At 42.4% G+C, this 19,585-nt stretch overlaps 1 protein-coding gene across 4 annotated transcripts in view; it reads left to right on the top strand.

Moving 5' to 3' along the window:
• The window catches only part of robo3 (roundabout, axon guidance receptor, homolog 3 (Drosophila)), a 101,701-nt gene that overhangs the window by 46,105 nt on the left and 36,011 nt on the right, over positions 1–19,585 (top strand). For all 4 annotated transcript variants that reach the window (XM_085798714.1, XM_085798713.1, XM_085798716.1 and 1 more), the window contains exons 3-7: positions 403–560; positions 930–1,050; positions 2,260–2,398; positions 4,728–4,855; positions 18,616–18,740. In XM_085798714.1, coding sequence (XP_085654840.1) covers positions 403–560; positions 930–1,050; positions 2,260–2,398; positions 4,728–4,855; positions 18,616–18,740 — 671 coding nt within the window. The remainder of the gene's footprint in view (positions 1–402; positions 561–929; positions 1,051–2,259; positions 2,399–4,727; positions 4,856–18,615; positions 18,741–19,585) is intronic.

The following is a 19,585-nucleotide window of genomic DNA, read 5'->3' as shown; positions in this document are numbered from 1 at the left end:
TATGCCAAGGATCAAACATCACAGCTCTGTTCAGAACGGCTGCTTTCAGTGCCTGTCCATTTAAATGCAAATAAACCACTACTTGCCCCGCCCCTTCTACCAGTCCCAGGTAGGGGTGGTATTATACAAATTCAAAACTAGTTACATCACTGGAAGACATCCGAGGGAACAGCTCGTAAAACCACGTGGATTTCAACCTAGGGAGCCTGAACATTACAGATTTGTTTTGTCAATTCTTGCATTTTGGGGGCCAAAAGGCAAAGAGCCTTCAAAAAGTGATATTTCCATAATATGTCACCTTTAAATGTCATCAGAATTGTCCATATAAAAGACAGTATCATCGGCCAAGAGGTTTTCGCTCTTTCTAACCATCCGTCTGCACCTTTGCTGTTTTTTCCACAGTTCTGAGAGACGACTTCCGTCAGACGCCTAGCGACGTGGTGGTGGCTGCTGGTGAGCCGGCCGTCATGGAGTGTATCCCCCCCAGGGGCCACCCCGAGCCCACCATCTCATGGAAAAGGAACGACGTGCGAGTCAGCGATCAAGATGAGAGGATCACTGTGAGTAGATGCACATATGCTTTTTTATATTTTTGCACATTTACATTGCAAGTTTACATTCACATTACTTACACACAGAGCAGCTGAAGATGTTTCTATGGCGATAAGGCCTTGAAGTAGACCCATTGCCAAACAGTGTAAAGAGCTAACAGAGGAGCCATCTGTCATGACGCTGAACATGATGGAGTGGCCTCTCTCCTCACCAATATGCTTCAATATCCTCTTCCCAACCTCCTTCGATTTGTCTTCTTTCTTTCCCCTCCTCCACTGCCCACCCTCCTCCTCCTCCTCTTCTTACCTTTATCTCCATTTTCTTCTCTGCCTCTTTCCCTCCTCCGTCCTCCTCCCCCTCCCTCGCCTCTAATTCAGATCCGAGGAGGGAAGCTGATGATTTCCAACACCAGAAAAAGCGATGCTGGGATGTATGTGTGTGTTGGAACCAACATGGTTGGATGGAGAGACAGTGATCCTGCCGAACTGGTGGTGTTTGGTGAGTTATTATCACTGTATTTCATTCAAGTGTTGAATACACAGTGTAGGAAATGGAGCTTCCTGAAACACACTTTCCTCTCTTCCCAGCCTCTTGCTGCATTTATATTATTTGAGTTGATCTTTCTCCAGCCTGGCTGATATTCCTGGTGGAGAAGAAGATGAATGTTTCTCTCCTAGCTGCCCTTTGCTTTGCTCTCTTGACCTCCCTTTCTCTTTTCCCCTCGGATTTTCTGCCTCGCTCAGCCTTGCGCAGCGCCAACACTACAGGCATTCTCAGAGTGTGTATTGATCTGAGAGGAAACAGATAGAAAATTGATATTTTCTTCATTTCAGTTACCCCCCAGCCCCCTCATTCTCATCACCACCACCACCACCACCACTAACACCAGCACCGTCCAGATTCCTCTGCTCCTTCTGCACAGCATTAAACCGAAACCCAGGGCGAAGCGACTTAATTTCAAAATTGATGTCTCTGAAAATGCAAAAATGACACTTCCCCTTATATTTAATGTGGCTGCCATCTGTGAAGCTGGAAACATAACAGCCATTGCACATCTGCACTGATTTATTTTCACAGAATTTAGAGCTTATTATGATCGCAATAAGAGCTTAGAGTGCATATATTATGCATGTTTTAGTCGCCCACCTGTGCAACTCAATGCGGTCTTGCCTTTGCATCTACTTGTTTTATAATACCAGCATACTCGTTGCAGCAATAGGGTATTGCATGTTTAGGTATGGTGGTCTGGTTTCAGTCTCATCTCTATAATAATCTGTTAGTATAGTATAATATAACAAGTATAATGTAAATGACAATAAATCAACAGAGATTCTTCATCAGTACCTGCATGTGTCTTGGTTCTGGTTCTGACCCTGGGCCTTTGTTGTCCTCAGTTGGCTTGAAATAAATATTTAGAGAGAGCTCTAATGCAACACGGTGGATATCTGCACAGTTAAGCACAATAGACCTCACAATAAGTCTCCTTTTCCCCTTTTATTTCATTACAGCCTTTTTTTCCATCTCTCTCTCATTTGAAATGATATGAATTTGGCCAAGCTGTGTCCACTCCTCTACTAGATGAAAGCCAAGAGTTATAAATTGCTGACAAATCTGAAAAAAAAGTCAAACTGCAATTAGGCAGTTGCACCACAAGCAGTTTTAATCCTCCCTCCCCCTCCCCCGTTTTCTGTCTCCTTCTAATTCCAGAGAGGCCCATGTTCACCAAACAGCCGGTGAACCAGGTGGTGCTGGCAGACGACACAGTGGACTTCTACTGCGAGGTGCATGGAGACCCGACGCCGACCGTCCGCTGGCGGAGAGAGGAGGGAGAGCTGCCCCGGGGCAGGTACGGTGGAAACAACAAGTACAACATGATGCATTAGTACCCAACCTGGTGTCATCATGCTAACAACACATGCTCGTTGCCAACGCTGGTACTCAGCAATATGTTACATTTCAATGTACAAAGAAACATGTAAGACTGTTAATAAGGCCCAGAGCCCTGCAGACTCAGATGGGGCATCATCATGTCATCTCTTTGGAACTATAAGGTCTTATCTGACAGTTATTGACATATTCCAGCTCTTATTAAAGCAGAAGTAAGCGATCCGGTCGTTTTGGCTAATGCTGTGTTCCAGGCAGGCTTTTGAAACCGTAAATTACAGCTTCAAGTCACAACTTACGACTTTGTAGCGTTCCAGGCAACCCACTCATGTTTTTCCGACCTGTTTTACCGGTGAAAGTCACTATAACGGCCACTCGTAACTTCCGACCTGTGAACTCGTACCAGATCGAACTGGTACGACTTCACAGGTCGGAAAAACACGAGTTACGAGTTGCCTTGAACGCACCATAACGTCTTGTCAGCCGATGGAGTTAGCAGCCCCCGCCCTCGTCATGGATCTATTGGTCCTCGTCCCTACGTCACCACATTCACGTGCATCCCTTGGCTGCACACACAGAGAGGACTGCCCCTTTATGCCGTTCTCTCTCCTCATTGGATAAAAACTGTAGGATACGATAAATGTTTTCTCCTGGGCTCAGAGCAGAGCAGAGTGACTGACAGACCCGTGTTTCGGTCCAAACACTCTATGTAAGTGATTGCTGTCGGAAGATACAACTATTTCAGACTTATTACCACAAAAATATTGCTTACTTCTGCTTTAACATAATAGGAGGTGTTTTTTCAAGTTTAACAATTTCTCTTCACTACACAAGTGTTGCTTACAAGTAAATTATGAATAATGTGTTAGTATTCTCTAATTCTCTCTAAAAGCTGATTTTTATTTCTTAGAATTATAAGATTCTCTCAGCATTTGACCTGTTTAAAAAAAACACCATTTCCAAATTTTCAAGGATTTCAATATTTCACATTTATCAGTTTGAATATTTGGTATGCAACGACTTTAAAGGGATAGGCTATTTCAACATTTTGGTAAATTTGCCTATTGCCATAATCCCTATAGTTTTAGGAGTAGGTTCATTACCTTTAATTGTCGGTGCAAGCTGTTTTTAGATCGGCGGAGCAGAGATGAGAGCTGCTCAGCTAACGCAACGGAGGCTCATGCTATTTCCATGTTTCCCCCATCAAACTAAACACACAGTCCAACAACTCCAAAACGCTCTCGTGGACACGTTGTGACCCGCACATTCGCCATGCTATAATAACGCATAATTATGTAACATTACGACACATGAAGCTTGCGCTTTTGAAGTCACTCGAGTAGCCGTGTCTGGAATGTAGTTCCGACTACCGATGTGCCTTGTAAACAACTCTGTCTCGTAACGTTCTGTTATTATCTCATAGCGTGGTGAATGTGCAGGTCACAACAGGTCACTATTTGATGAGTTAAATGAAGGAAAGCCGAAAATACAGCGCGCCATGCAGAGCTCACGTCTCTGCCCCGCCAATCTAAAAACAGCTTGCACCGACAATTAAAGGTAATGAACCTACTCTTATGACTGCAGCGATTATGGCAATAGGTGAATTTGCCAACATGTTGAAATATCCCTTTAAACATCAATATCTCAATCTGGTCAGAGCACAGATAGAACTCTATAACTCCAAAGGGATGATGTGTTGGCGACAGGAAGAAGCACATACTACAAAGTCAGACAGAGAGTCATCTGTATCATGTGATGCTGAACCCTGACAGTGTGTGACAGCAGTCCTGATACTCTCACAGGTTTACACTGTGACTGTGACAGTCACACTCATTCACCCCCTCCCTCCCTCCCTCCCTCCCCCCCTCTCTCTGTCTCTGTCTCTATCTCTGTTTCTCTTTGTGGATTTGATTGGATGAAACTTTAATGATCCCCCAGGGGAAATCGAGTAAAATGTTCCCTTGTTGTCAGCAGGACTCAGATCTGCTCAGGGAGACTCTGATGGATTTTTTGACCGATGCCTCGAAGCCACACAGGACAACTCACTGTCTCAGGCGCCCATGTGTAGCGAACACATTAGCCACTCAGTTCAGAAACTTACTCCAAAGCCACAGCTTTTCCTCGTAAACCCCCCCCCCCCCCTCCTCTTCATATCTGTTTGCCAACCTTTTTCAGAGAAAATGAAAATCCTTCTCTCTGCCTCCAGATATTTAGTCAGCCAGATAACGCTGCAGTTCTCATCCCGCCGGCGGCAGCAGCTTTCCAGTGAAACGCTGTCGTTGTCTTTACAGATTCGAGATCCGCAGCGACAACAGCCTGCGACTGACCCAAGTGCGAGCCGAGGACGAGGGCACCTACACCTGCGTGTCTGAGAACAGCGTGGGCAAAGCCGAGGCGTCGGGCACGCTGCAAGTGCACGGTGAGACACGGCCTATTCCACTTTACCCCCCACACACACACACACACACACACACCTGCACACATGACACATGAATCAGACACACATCCACTGTCAGGTCTTATCTTTGGAAAGTCCAGCTGATGCACCTGCCACTGCACAGTCACTGTGGAGGTGTTCAGAGTGAAATGATATGCAAACTCTTTTTCTCATCATCTCCTTTTATTTAATATTAAGTGTGAATAATATGAACAAAAAGTGCTTGGGTGATACAAAGGAGAAAAAAAAAGTGTCATTTTCTTAACAAAAGAAAGCCAAAATCTGCTGCCAACTTAAAAAAAAACATCATTAGACAAGTGAGACAGGGGGATAGATCTGCACTCACTATCCTTCGCCTCTGATTTAAAACTAATAGATTTTGACACTGAATACATGAGCACAGATGGACAGTTTTGCAATGATGCATCACAAAATGCCCACAGCTCCGCTAGCAGGCTGTCTCATCTAATTGTCCTTCTTTTGATGCATTACATTATGTTGCTTCTTTTTTGTGGAGAACTTTCAGTAACACTTTATTTGACGCCTATAACCACACTTATAATGAGGTATAATGCAGTGGATAACTATAGTTATAAAAACTCATAAATGATCATAATACTTTATAACAATAATCATAACACATTATAAAGTATTTTATCATGACTTATAAGGTCAGGTATTATAATACGTTATAATTGTTAGTAACTCGCTGACAATGAATGATTATAAATATAGTTATAATGTGTTATAAGTGGCTTATGAACGTGTATAACTATCATTATTAACACTCATAAATTATCATAAGACTTAATAACAATAAGCATTATAGAGCATTATAACGTTATACTTAATAATAATAATAATAATAATAATAATAAGCCATTATAAAATGCTCTATAATGTGTAATGCTTATTGTTAAAAAGTCTTATGATAATTTATGAGTGTTTATAATGATAGTTATACACGTTCATAAGCCAATTATAACACAACTATATTTATAATACATTATCGATGTGGGCCTTGTCAGCGAGTTACTGTTATAACATATTAGATTACCTGACCTTATAAGTCATGATAAAATGCTTTATAGTGTGTTATGATTATTGTTATAAAATATTATGATCATGTATGAGTGTTTATAACTATAGTTATATAGTGCTATAACTACATTATAACTCATTATAAGTATGGTTATAATGCGTTATAGAGATAGTAAAGTGTTATTGAACTTTCCCATCCCATTTTTTTTTCTTTTTTTCCCTCTCACTCCTCTCAGGCCCCTTAATATCCAGGGGCTTTGACAACATGTCCTAATGTTATCATCTAATGTCCAAGATGGTTTACAGCCAGAAGATGTCTCCCCATTGGACGACAGAAAAATAAGCAAATAGACGGAAAACTTTCAACAAGCCCCGGCCTCGTCATCCCTCTGGATGAGATCAAAACACACTGAAATTACATTAGAATAATATGAGTCCCTTGAAGAGAGAGCGGCACCCGTATGAGAAATCTGTCATTTGTGATGATAAAAGGGAATATTTAGAGTTTCACTCTGCAACAGCTGATTATGTAGCGGGGCCCCTTCAGTCGGCACAGGCACTTCTGACATCTGTCAACACATGTAGGCTCGCAGTCTACATCCACATGCACTGATAAACAGACACAGTGTATTTGTTGGCGCAAGAGGCAACACACGCGCACGCACACTTTACTAATAGAATTTAGTAGCAGAATGAAGAAGTCGTTCCCAGCAGCATCTGTTAAGCAAATGGAAATTGATTGTGGGTCGGTGCGTGCAGCTGCAGTATTAGGGATAATAAGAGTACCACACACACACGCACACACGCGCACATACACAAAGGAAAATGACCACGTATGGGTAGAGAAACCACAGATCAATCAAAACACAGCCTCTCATCTTCACCTGTAATCCACATTCAGTTCATCATCACACTCCCCCCCCCCACACTCGTCCTCTGCTCCCTTTTTCTTTCAGGAGCACTTTATTTTAAATAGCAGCCAGTTAATTCATGTTATTACAGGTTTTTAAATGGATCTGGGTGGTCGTGGCACTCTGGAGTTTCACTCTGTCATGTTCAAATGTTTCATTTTTAATATCACCAATTCATCATGAACTCATCATCTCATTTTTTTCATTCATCTTTCTGTTCCTCTTTTTTTCCTTTTCCCTCCCATTTCCTGCATCATTCTGTCGCAGTCGGTCCATCCAGTGAGTATTCCATTTCATCCCATCTTTGCATGCACCTGCCTGTGTGTGAATGATTGAGAGACATGAAAGAGAGAGGTACTGTGTGCAGAAACACACACATGGCTGCTGTTGCTTGTCTGCCAATAAGACAGGATAGTAGTCTAACTTTGCATAGCCACCATTTACAAAATACATGTTGAAACAAAGAGCACTTAGTTACCTGGAAGAGATATGTCTGGGCTTTTAAATATGGCACAGCTGGGTTTTTTAAAATGAACTCGAAAAGGCACCTTGCACTTTGGCAGTAAAGTGTTTGCACTTTATTGGATTTGTAAAATATTATTTTTGTGATATTTTATCTATATCTTTTCTCCATTTCAAAGCATGAATATGTTGTCTTCCGGCACTGCTCAGCTCCCTCTGGAAGAGAGAACTTAGACAATGTGTTGCATCCCTTTGCTCGTAACCGATGGAACACTGGGCCAGAATAACTGGATATCATTGTGTGCGATGTTGGGCCATAAGTGTGCGCTGATGCATTAAGTGGAGTTAGTGTTAAGGGTATAAGCAACAGTCAACTGTCCTCTGCCTGCTCCAGGGCTCCCCGGGGGCCAGACTCCTTCTTATAGTTCAAGGATTTACCAAGTTGGATGTGAGAGTGGTGTGTGCTGGTGGATGTATGTTTTATCTTTGTTGGCTAAATGGGTTCGGCTTTGTTCATATATCAAGGTGGGGGAAATTGGCTGTGTGCAAATATATTTAGTTAATATAAAGGGACAAGGTTGTGTTAATGAACTAGAAGCAGGTGGCAGACCGCTGTGCATGGAAGCTTCTGAGGTTGTCAGCCAGGAAACGTGATAAAAGACCCAGTTGGGCGCCGGTGGAGGGTGTATTTTTATCTCTGTGGGCTTTAGGAGGTTGGATGTGTTTGCTTGCACTATAGGGGTGAGGGAATGTCAGGTTTTGCAAATATTTTATAAAGAAAAATGGGTGTGTTAGTGAACCAGAAGCAGATTGGAGACCTGTTGCATGTGTATGGAGGCTTTAGAGGTGGTGAGGACAGGACATTTTTCCATCAACTGCTGCTGCTGCTTTGTTTTGTGAGGAGATGGTTGAATTAAAAACACCTTTGCCTGGGACACATCTCACCACTGTTTTGGATCATTTTTGCTGTTCCATCCAGCTGCTTTATGGTCATCCTAAGACATGTGTTAGTGTTGTGTGTGCAGAAAGCAAAGCAGCGCAATGAGGGTCTGACTCAGCCAATACTGGTCAACATCAGACCAAGCCTAGAGGACGGTCAGTTAGTATTAGACCAGCCTCTGAGAGTGAGCTTTTATTTTTCATAACTGCACTCCAGGCATCTTTTAGCAGCTTCCACTACCATTAACACCACGGGTCTGTCATTTTATTTTAGTGCACAATAGAACATAGAGCAAAGGAAACACTGTAGAGTGTAGATGACATGAGACAGTGCAGCAGTCATACACTGTGCTCTGACAATTTTATTTTCTCTCTGGTAGAAAAAAGAAAGTCCTCCTCTCTGTGAAGTACGGAGTTTTTCCAGTGTTTGTTGTTGCGCCCTCAGCTAGCTGCAGCGCTGACAAACTCATCATGTAACACCAAGCTGTCGGGCCATGATACCATTTCTACTTGTACCGGTGGAATCCAGCTGATTAAATGAATAAAAGCTGCGACCGAGAAGACACCAACAGGAAAATACTAATGCGCTTGAAATAGAACTTTTTTTCTTTTTTTTTACCATGCAGTAAAAATATTGTTTCTTCACCGCTGTGTGTGAGCTTGTCATTAGTATTCCCGACAAACATGTCATGGAGGAAAACAAGAAGGAGTTGCAATTTCTTAAAGGTGTTTGAGGAATCTGCACCCAGACACTTTTTTGTTTCAGTCTCACAACATCGAGTGTAAATGATGGTTTCAGGAGCCGCTTTAACTGGGTTATACATATGTTGTTGTCTTTGTGTTTTTATGTGTTATTCTGCAGTGTACACATGTGTTTCTGAGACAAGCTTATTATTGACACTTATGGACAAATCGCTTTAAGCTGCAGCACATTGACAGAGAACGTCAACAGATTTATGTCCATTAGAGAAACAGTTCTCTATATGGAGCAGTCCATCACTGGTCCACAACATAGAATTAAACCAATTATCACCTTTAGTATTGAGTCTTAAAACCATTTTTTTATATTATACGTCCAAAACCATGGTTTCCTTTGCTGTGTTTTTAAAAATGTTGACAGCGTCTCTTCACTTACAGACTTTGTTGCCGTCAAGGAAATGAAAACAAAATGACTTCCTTTCACTGTGCACTCACTGTGAAATGAGCATTTTTTTTCTTCGTCTTCAAAACGTTAAAAGGAAAATCTTGAATAAATGGGATATGAAGGTGTGGAATAGTCAATCACTGAAATTAATGGGCAATTCTTGGGTTGAAAAAAAAATTAGATTGAATATGACAAAAAAAGAAAATCACAGAGTAGAGAACATGTAGATGAGGGCCAACAGGGAAAGAGAACCGTAACATTTCCTTTTCATCTGACATCCTTTTTTTTCTCGTAACACATGGCCGTGATTTCCATTTGACATTGGTCAGAATAACAAATGCGCTCATTGGATTGTTCCCACTGCAAGAGCTCCGACTAACACATCAAACATGCTGCTTGATAACAATCAGGAAGGAGGGCCCGAGCCAACCAGGCCAATTATACTCAAGCTAAATAAACTTGCAGTCGAATTAGAGCCAAATGTTCCCCTGTAATATTTTTCCTCTGAAGATCTGTCCTCTCTTTAAATTGTAATTTACACCTTGATGACACAATGGCAGCACAGAGGCTACGGTATAAACTTTGTCAGTGGTTTGGTTGTTATTATAGTTTCTAACTTGCCAAATTAAAAGAGACCTTCGCTAAGATGAATATGTGTCCCAGAAATTACAGAAAGAAGCCTGAGCTAGGACAAGTGAGTTAGTATGCAGGTCAGGAGGAAGATGTTTATGTGTTGCTTAGCAACACTGCATCAGTCCAGAGGCAAATGCAATATCTGTTCAATATTTCATTGGGATTGTGCTCTAAGTCAGCCATTGTGGTGGAGCAGCCCAGTGGTTCAGCTGGAAGAGCATGGAGACCATGAAGAGTTTGAGTTGCTCACACACACTCCCACACTCTCCTACCAGACTGTTACTGAGTTAATTAGGGCTCCGATCAATCTGTCGATTATGCAAAGGATTAATCGATTAGTTGTTAGGTCAATAAAATGTAAAAAAAATGTTGGAAAATGTCAATCAGTGTTTCCCAAACCACAAGACGACGTCCTCAAATGTCTTGTTTTGTCCACAAACCAAAGAGATATCGTCATAAAGGAACAAAGAAACCAGAAATATTGAAATCAGAGAATTTGGACTTTTTTTCTTAAAAAACTATCCAAACCGATTATTCGATTACCTAAATAGTTGACGATTAATTTAATAATCAATTATTCAGTCCAGTGTGTGAACATGGAACCTTAGGGACCGAAGAATCAGGGAAGCAAATCTGTATCTGCTGTAAAATCTCTCCTAACAGACCAAGATGGCCGTCCCACTGACTTCTATAAACTTACTTTTCTTTGTCAGTCATCTTGAGGCAGGAGAAGCTGGTTAGACATTCTAAACACAAAGCCTTATGGGGGAGTGTTTCTGGAACTTATTCCCAGTCTGTTTTATTAGAGCTCTACCAGCCCTACGTACAATTCATATATTGATTTTGGACAAGTAGGCAGGAGTTCTGGGCACAAAGGTCCAACTCCAATTAAATAAAAGCACAGATGAGTTATGGGTCGGCTATAACACGGCCACCTCCTCAATCTTCATTTGAGAATGAAAACAAACTCATAAAATAAAAAATATATATATAATAATTGAAAAAAAAGAGAAAGCAAACGTATGGGAGAGAGAGAGAGAGAGTTAGCAGTGAGAGAGGCTGATGCTCATGCAGCAGCAGCAGAGTGTGTTTACTGGAGCGTAAGTGTGTGAAACATGCCGTCTGCATCAGCGTGGGACTGTGACAGCTGCCTGTCACATCCAGGCCCCGGGGGGAACTCCTACTGGGAGGGTGTGTGTGTGTGTGTGTGTGTGTGTGTGTGTGTGTGTGTGTTTGTGTTCCCCTGTCTGTGATAGCTTCAGTATGTTGCTGCAAATCACATGTCAAGTGTGCGGGTGTGGGTGTAGGTTGGGGGGAGTGGGGTAGGTAGGTGAGACGCTTTGGTTGTAAGCACTTTGTCTGCCTGCGCCGTGTGATCCGGAGAGGAGCGCTCACCGTGCGACAGCGGCGCAGCAAATTACAGACTGATCTGTGTGAGCGCGGGTGGGGGGGGGTGGGGGGGCGCAGTATGTGGTGAGCAGCTGAGCCGCCGTGTGTCTGTTGTCTGCTCCAGGTTGTTTCTGCTGACAGTGGTTTTTATTTTACTTCCTCTGAAACCTGGATCAGCATCACCGGACCAGAGTGTCCTGCTGCACCTTACATCACACACCGGCATGTGTGTGTGTGTGGGGGGGGCGGTGTGTGTGTGTGGGTATGTCAGACTGAAGAGCAGAGAGAGATCACAGCTGTGGTTTGTGATTCCACTTGGTTAGAGAAACACTGTGTAGATGAACAGCTGACTACTTCATGTATTATTATGGGGTGCAGAGCTGTCAATCATTCCTAGAATACAGGGCTGGGATCAGGCTGTAGGATACCGTCCCATTGGCCCATTTAGTGTTGTAGTCAAGACCACCTGACCCAAGACCAAGTCAAGACCAAGACCAAGACCAGGGGGGGTGAGACTGAGAAGTCCGAGACCAAGACCAAACCAATGCAAGACCATCGTCAATACCATTACTGTGTTCAGTACCAGTTCTCATAATAATCATGTGGCTCAATATTTACATTATTCCTCCTCAGCTAAAAAGAAAAGGTGATTTTATATAAAATCTAAACCATATTTAATTCAAATAAAGTTTGGATTGAACAGAAGAACACAACAAAGAACCTGCTGAAGTCTCCTCCACTGTTGACTCTGGTACGACCAACTGTTTCAGATGGTTACACAAGCAGAGACTTTTGTAGGACCATTTTAATTGTCTTAAAGTTATTGAATTAGCATATACACACAATCAACCAAAGTGAGTAACAGAGACATTTGCATTAAAAAAAATAAATAAATCTGAGTCCAGCTTGACCGAGACGATTCCAAGACCCAGTTTTGAGACCAAGACCAGTCTCAAGTACTATACAACACTAGGCCCATTGCATCAGAAGTTCTAACCCCACTTAGGCAACGTTTATCATATTTTATTCATGTTGAGAGTGAATGATACAAACTGTCAACATTAACAGGAGCTGCTGTTGCCTCTTGCCAAATTAGATCACGGCTGCAACAGCTGCTCACAAAATCACCTCTGCTTTTTTGTGTGAGCTGCTTTTATTCTGAAAAGTTCTCATAGATAATTCTAAGGATAGACTAATGTCATGCTGTCCATACTGGTGAAAAAAAAATGACAGCACTTTTGTAGATCAGTCAAACTTATAATCTGTGCTTACATGTGTATCAGTCAGTCTCTTTGATTAGTCTGAGTTGTCTCTGACTGACAGACATGAAGCTAACACTTGTCAGGGTCCAGGCCGTCGTCTGATGTTGAACTCAAAACTTCAGACACAGTCTTGACCTTCCCACCGAGCTCCAGTCTTAACTTCAGCTGGCCGTTAAAACAAAGTAAGGAGGTGACAAATGTCTTCTCTCTGGTGGGCCTCTCCTCATCTTCACCAGAGCACTCGGCTCTCATCACACAGAACCGCACTAATATTTAAAGAGAGCCGGCACTTCACACCCAGACTTTCCCTCCTTCACTTTGACAGTTTCTTATCGTAAAAGCGGTGGCAATATAACTTTCAGTGCTCATCTATTTTTGCCTCCCTCTTGGCATGTTAGCCTTGTTATGTGTTCTCCGGCTCAGGCAATATCCTGCATTTGAAAGAAGTCTCTCAGCTCCTTTTGAATTCCTATCTCCACTGTTTCATTCTTTATTTAGACATTCCCCAATTTACCTCTCTGACACTTCCTCCTTGCAGTTATCGGTTTATGTTTCCTTTTTTTTTCAGACCTGCTTATACGTTCCATAAAACTAGAAAATGAAGGTGTCAGTCAGGAGTTTGATAAACAGACTTTTTCTTCTTCCTTTTTAAGAGCTCTTTAAGCAGTAAAACCTGCTGTGCCCAAAAGGAAAAAAAAAACCCCAGCAGCCCAGAAAACTAAATTATTACACAAGCGACATGCTGTGCAAATACTGTAATATCATGCAGACATTGTTTGCAGATTTTTGTCATGTATATTTCAGCCGCTCTGTGACAACTGATCTCCTCTGTTTCCATCCCATGTGAAGATACTAATGTTTCTCCCTGCCCTAAATCTAAAGCTCAGTGTCGCGCCGAGTGCACCCATTATTGCTAATTATTTATTACAGCCTCAGGCAATGTGCCGGCTTGCCTCCTCAAATCAAACATTGTTATTCTCCAGACGGAGCTGTGTAGCACACCAAAATGGCATTTTAATAGCCTGAATCTTCCGAGCTGTCACTGTATTTGGGTCAAAGTTATGGCGCTGTGTCAGGCGGGCGTGGGCGGCGGGGAGGGGGAGTGTGTGTCTGTGTCTGTGTGTGTCTGTGTGTGTGTGTGTATGGGAGGGTGTTCTCAGGTGTCTGCGAGTTTTTGTCAACCGGCTCTCTCTGATGCAGCATTTTTTTTTCATGTGTGTTCATCACGCGTGTGTGTGCGTGTGTGTGTGTGTGTGTGTATGTGTGTGTGTGTGTGCACAGGCCTGCGGTTAGATTATATAAGAAGAATATTACCCTGCCTTTCTTTAATATTTCAGGCCTTGCATCAGCCATAACAGGAAGTCTGTCCTTGAGGTGGAAGGAGGAGGAGAAGCAGGTGTTCCCTTCTTCTTCTTCTTCTTCTTCTTCTTCTTCTTCTTCTTCTTCTTCACAAATCACGGGACAGTATCAGCTGTTCATTTTCCCCGACCACAAACTTATCTATTTATAAAACCACACCATAAACACACATTCATACATACACAAACAACCCCAAATCAATCAATCAATAAATAGATACTCAGTCAGCTGTTTTGATTTGTGAATAGTGTGGTTGTAAAAATCAAAAAAAAAAAAAAAGTGGTAACGCTTTACAATAAGGGTCCCTTAATTAACGCTAGTTAGTAGATCATTAAGCATAAACTAATGTGTTAATTAATGCTGAGTAATGCATACATAATGAAATTATTACATTATTCAACTTTTATTATTACTTAATAATTTAGTAACTAACTTTGAGTAGTAAACATTAATTAACTGCTTTCTAATAGGCTACATTAATGTGTTTCCTAATACATAATAATGAAAAAAGTTACCGAGCGCTCACAGGTGGGGGGTAGACTCCAGACAATTTGTTCAGGTGCTCATGAAGTTGAGAAGTCCAAAGTAGAGAAAGCAAAAAGCGGAATTCTATAAAAAGCCTTTATTTTAAAAATAAAGTAAAGGCTTTTTAAATAATTCCTTGGCTCAGTCGGAGTACCTGAAGTAAGCGTTTCGCTTTTTGCTTAATACATAATAATGATTGTTAATATATCTGTAAACAGTTAATTCATGCTTAATAATGTACTAACTAACATTAATTAAGGGACCTTTATTGTAAAGTGTTACCAAAAAAATCTTCTTCTTCTTCCGCTGCTGTATAATCCCCTCTGTGCTGCTCATCCAAACACTGGCTGCTTGTTTGGGCTTTTGACCTTTAAGGTTAATGGACGACTGCATATTTGATCCCAGGGGGTGACCCCATGCCCAACTCGCAGCAAGGCACTCACTTAGAGCTGTGATTTATCCCCGCCGCTGACGCTATACGGATGCTCTCCCCGCTGCGTGGAGATGTCGGGGTGTTAAAGGAGGAGCCTGGTGGTAGAAGCAGGGAGAGGGGGGGCCGGGTAATCCCCCCGAGGCCAGGTATCAAATCTGTATGCAGGGCATGAAATGAAGCGCGCGCACGCATCCGAGGTGAGCGATTACAGGAAGCAGGGCAGAGTGTTGGAGACGAGGGAAGTCGGGGGATGCTCGGTCCCCGCGGCGGAGCCTGAGCCAGCCTCTCATGTCAGAACATCTCAGCAGAACCATCTGCTTTGTGCGCTGGACTCAGACTCCCAAAGTTAACTTCTCTCTTTAACTTCATTTCTAAACTTTTCCAAAACATACAAGCCCTCCTCAGCAAGCAGTTTTTTTTTCAAAGTGTAATTACTTTGGGCTGAAACTGTTGTGATTGTATTTGAACCCTGCATTTGTGGGTCATTGTAATAGTTTGAGGTGATTGAGGTTTTTTTTCCCTCCCCCTCTGTCCTTTTTATAAGTAACATCTGTTTTCTATTACCGGGTATCTCTCCATCATTTGTCTTGCAAAACTGAGTTTCTGAATTCTGCAATGTCACATTACACACTATATTTAACCACCAGCTTTTACTCATCTCGGTCACTGGTTTCATCGTAGCTTTTCATTTTTTAGTTTCTTCATTCAGTATTTATACTGTGTGTAAATTTAAACTTTGCACAAAAAAAACAATCAGTCTTCTCTGTTTTATTCGTTAAGTGTTTTTCAGTTTGATTTTTCCCGTTCCTCTCCTCTTTCTCTCACTTTCTCCCAAAGCTAATTGAGACTGAGAATGAAAGAGAAGCAGGAGATCAGGTGGGAAGATGAGAAATCAATTAGGACTGGTGGAGGGCATCATTATGCATTCACACTCCCCTCTGTGGAGGAAGCCCTGTCACTTGCTCCAAAATCAATAGAAATCAAAGACGTGTGTGTGTGTGTGTGTGTGTGTGTGTGTGTGTGTCTGTGTGACATAGACACACACACACACACAGATGAGATGTGGCGTGCAGCAGCAGAGAGAAAGTGAGACAGACTCCAGCAGTTATTCACAGCCCCTGTTCCCTCCTCCCCTCAATCAATGTTCAGAGACATTTCATTAGCCTGGTGCCTGGGATCAGAACGGTAACCCACAAACCTGGATTCAGGCCCCTGCGGCTTCTGGGCTGAACTTTGTGATGGACTCTAGACCCAGAATGTAACCAACAAGCATCTGTGACTTAATCAATCATAGCCAAAGAAATCAAGGTCACGGAGGATGCAGGATTTAGTAGCTCTGTCCCTTTTCCTTCTCAGTGAAATAGCTCCAGGTTTTCTGTGTGTGTGTGTGTGTGTGTGTGGGTTTCTGTGTGTGGATAAACGTTTGTAAAATTAGTCTGATGACGCATTAAATGTGACTGTGGGGGGTAGAAACACAATCTTCACACAAAGCCAAACGATAACTTTCAGACACTGTTGTTTGAGTTGATGTGACTCATGAATGTGATAAATGGATCTAACAGAGACATGAAGGGAAAGGAGCCTGGAAGTAGATGAAGTCAGTGTGAAATAAATCAAACTGTATCACTGCTTCCTCTCCTCATGCTCTCAGACAGATTGCTCTCGCTCTTGCCATTTCGCTCTGTTTTTTGTGATGGATGGAGGGATGCATGGTTGGATGGATGGATGGATGGATGGATGGATGGATGGATGGATGGATGGATGGATGGATGAAAGTAGAAAACATTGATGTGTCCCAGCCAGTACTTCCTTGTTTCTTGATTGAAGTGATACAGACGTATGGTTGGTTGGATGAATGGATGGATGGATGGACATATGGATGGATGCATGGTCATGGATGGATGGATGGATGGATGGATGGATGGATGGATGGATGAATGGATGGATGGATGGATGGATGGAAGTAGAAAACATTGATGTGTCCCAGCCAGTACTTCCTTGTTTCTTGATTGAAGTGATACAGAGTTGCTGTGTTTGTGTTTGTCCAATCAGAGACATAAACTCTATAAACTCCACCCGCAAATATTCTATCAGGAATTTCCAAAATCCCATATTTTCCAGTGAGATTTTCACCTCTGGGAGTTGGAAGACCTCACTGACCCTGACCTCGGAATCCAAGATGGCTGCTCTGTGCATCATCAGGAATGAAAGCCTGTTTGTTAGCACGCCTGTCTTCTCCGCCTCTCATTAAATCAGTGGTACAGAGCTCCGTCCAACTGTAAAATACCGCGTATGCTGGAGCTTGTATCAGCGTTGCCAACATTAACAACAACAACAAGCAGGCAACTACATTAACAAGCTCCTGGCTGGCTGCACTGGAACGTAATACCCAGCTCTGACTTCCAAGGTAAATGAAGCATGAGCGATGAGCCAGCTTCAGTCAGTCCCGGCTTCCTGGGTACAGATGTACTGATTTTTTTATTGCAAAGAAAAAAGCTTAAACTGCTGTTTTTTTTATTGCTCTATGATCCTCGTGTCTCTGTCCTATCTGTTCTGAACCACAGCTGCTCTTACTCATCATTTCAAATAGTCAGTGATTTTAATCTACCATTCATTTAAACAGCAGTGTTCTAAGTGTTCCCTCTACAGAGTATCGTTTAACAAAAGTCTTTCATGGCTCCAGACTAACGTTTTTTTACTAAGAACACAAAAAATTTAAAGTCGCACACTGTAAATTCACTTTCAAAGCAAGTATTCACATTTCCTTTTCATTCATGATCCTTACACACATTGGTCTGCCACCTGTAATGACAGACTCCAGATTCTTTGAGTCGCCCCTTCAGCATTTCACCACAGTGTTTAAAAAAAAACGACCAAATTTACTGGTTGCACATGCACAAATAGATGAAAAATGTACTTGCACTGTCTTAAATTTAAGGGGCAAAATGCCCCCATTAAGGACCAGATGGAGCCCTGGTATAAAGTCATCATTAACATTATTGTCTGTTTTGCCTGGACATGGTCTGTCACCACTATGTCACTATTCCTCTTCATGTTAAACATGTTTAGTCAAGAGTAATTGCTTTTCAACCTTGAGTGAATATATGGACGTAATGAATATTCAAACGTGGTTAACTGAGGGTTGACAGCAAGTGTCATGGCAGCCGATAAAAGGATGAAGAAGGCTCTCTTGGTTCCGACGCCTCTGCTTAAAAAAAAAAAAAGATCTTTATGTTCTGACTTCTCTCCAACACGTGACCTGTTTGTGGCCTGTGCAGCACTCAGAGGAATACTGTGAGCTTATGCCCTGCAAGTGAGAGAAAGCAGCAGAGATTTGTGTTGTCCTGGTTTATTTTCCTCAGAGTGCGTTTAAGTCTGGGTGCGTGTGCGTGTGTGTGTGAGAGATAAAGAGACAGAGACAAGTTGAGTGAGAGAGTTACCAGTTATGAGCTGCTGTCATCACTGCTGGTCTGTCATGGCTTAATGCACTCAGTGTCACTGCTGGCACCGTCTCACTGTATTAAACTCTTTCATCGCACACTGACCACACACATACTATACACACACAAAAGGGTGACACATAAAGACTTAATTTTCAGTTTCAAGCTGCTAAACCATTCCTCTCTCTGCCTCCTGTGTTGCAGTGCCCCCTCAGATCGTGATTCGGCCGCGGGACCAGATCACGGCTCCGGGTCGCACCGTGACCTTCCTCTGCGGCACCAAAGGAAACCCGCCTCCAGCCGTCTTCTGGCAGAAAGAAGGCAGCCAGGTGAGTCACATTTATATTTGAATATATATATTTATATATATCAAATAGACTGTACAACTCAGAGGTCAGTTATCATTTCTTCCCCTGCTGTTTGTAATCACAGAGCGGCTTCTCTCTCGGCTTTGACACAGCTTCACCGGCCAACCTGTTGCTTCTGCTGCTGCGCAATCAAACATAAAGAAAATAAGAAATAATAATAATCACTGTATAATTGTCTTTTTTTGTTTTTTTTGTAATATTTAAAGGAGAATTCCGGTCATTTTTGATCCCTAAATCGTTTTCCTGATGGTCAAAATGACCAGAATTGAGTGTTTGTGGTGGTTGAAAGAATTGCCCCCATGGGTTAGCGTTATCGCTATCCCTAGCGCTGGGTAGCCATGGTGTAACTCTGGTTTGCCTGCATCAATTTTAGTCGTGTTTTTTGCTGCCCCCAACACTGGGTGACCATCAGGACAACGATTTAGGGGTCAAAAATTACTGGAATTCTCCTTTAACTATCTTGGCCAGTTTCAGTAAAATCCAAATGTTCACATAAGAAAGAGGAGCTTTTACTCTGCTACTCTCATGTACTGTGTATGTAGTTTAAGGAGAGCCTCCATGTCTTCCCACTGACATGTTCTTCACTGTCATCCTTTGTGTTTATCTCTATGTGCTGTAGTTTCATGCCAGGGTGACTCACACACACTCACACACACGCATAGATACATACTTTTGAAGACATGCAGGCCTGTACAGACTCACGCTTTGGTGAATAATACCCTGTGTGGATGATGGGAAAATGAAGTGTGTGTGTGTGTATGCGAGAGAAAGGCGAGTGTGTGTGTGATAAGCACTGCAGCCTGTTG

Source organism: Trachurus japonicus, chromosome 14 (assembly GCF_045865225.1).
Source record: "Trachurus japonicus isolate A0001 chromosome 14, Traja_1.0".
Lineage (NCBI taxonomy): Eukaryota > Metazoa > Chordata > Actinopteri > Carangiformes > Carangidae > Trachurus > Trachurus japonicus.
Note: the sequence above shows the minus strand (reverse complement) of the source record. Positions and strands in the feature narration are given on the sequence as shown.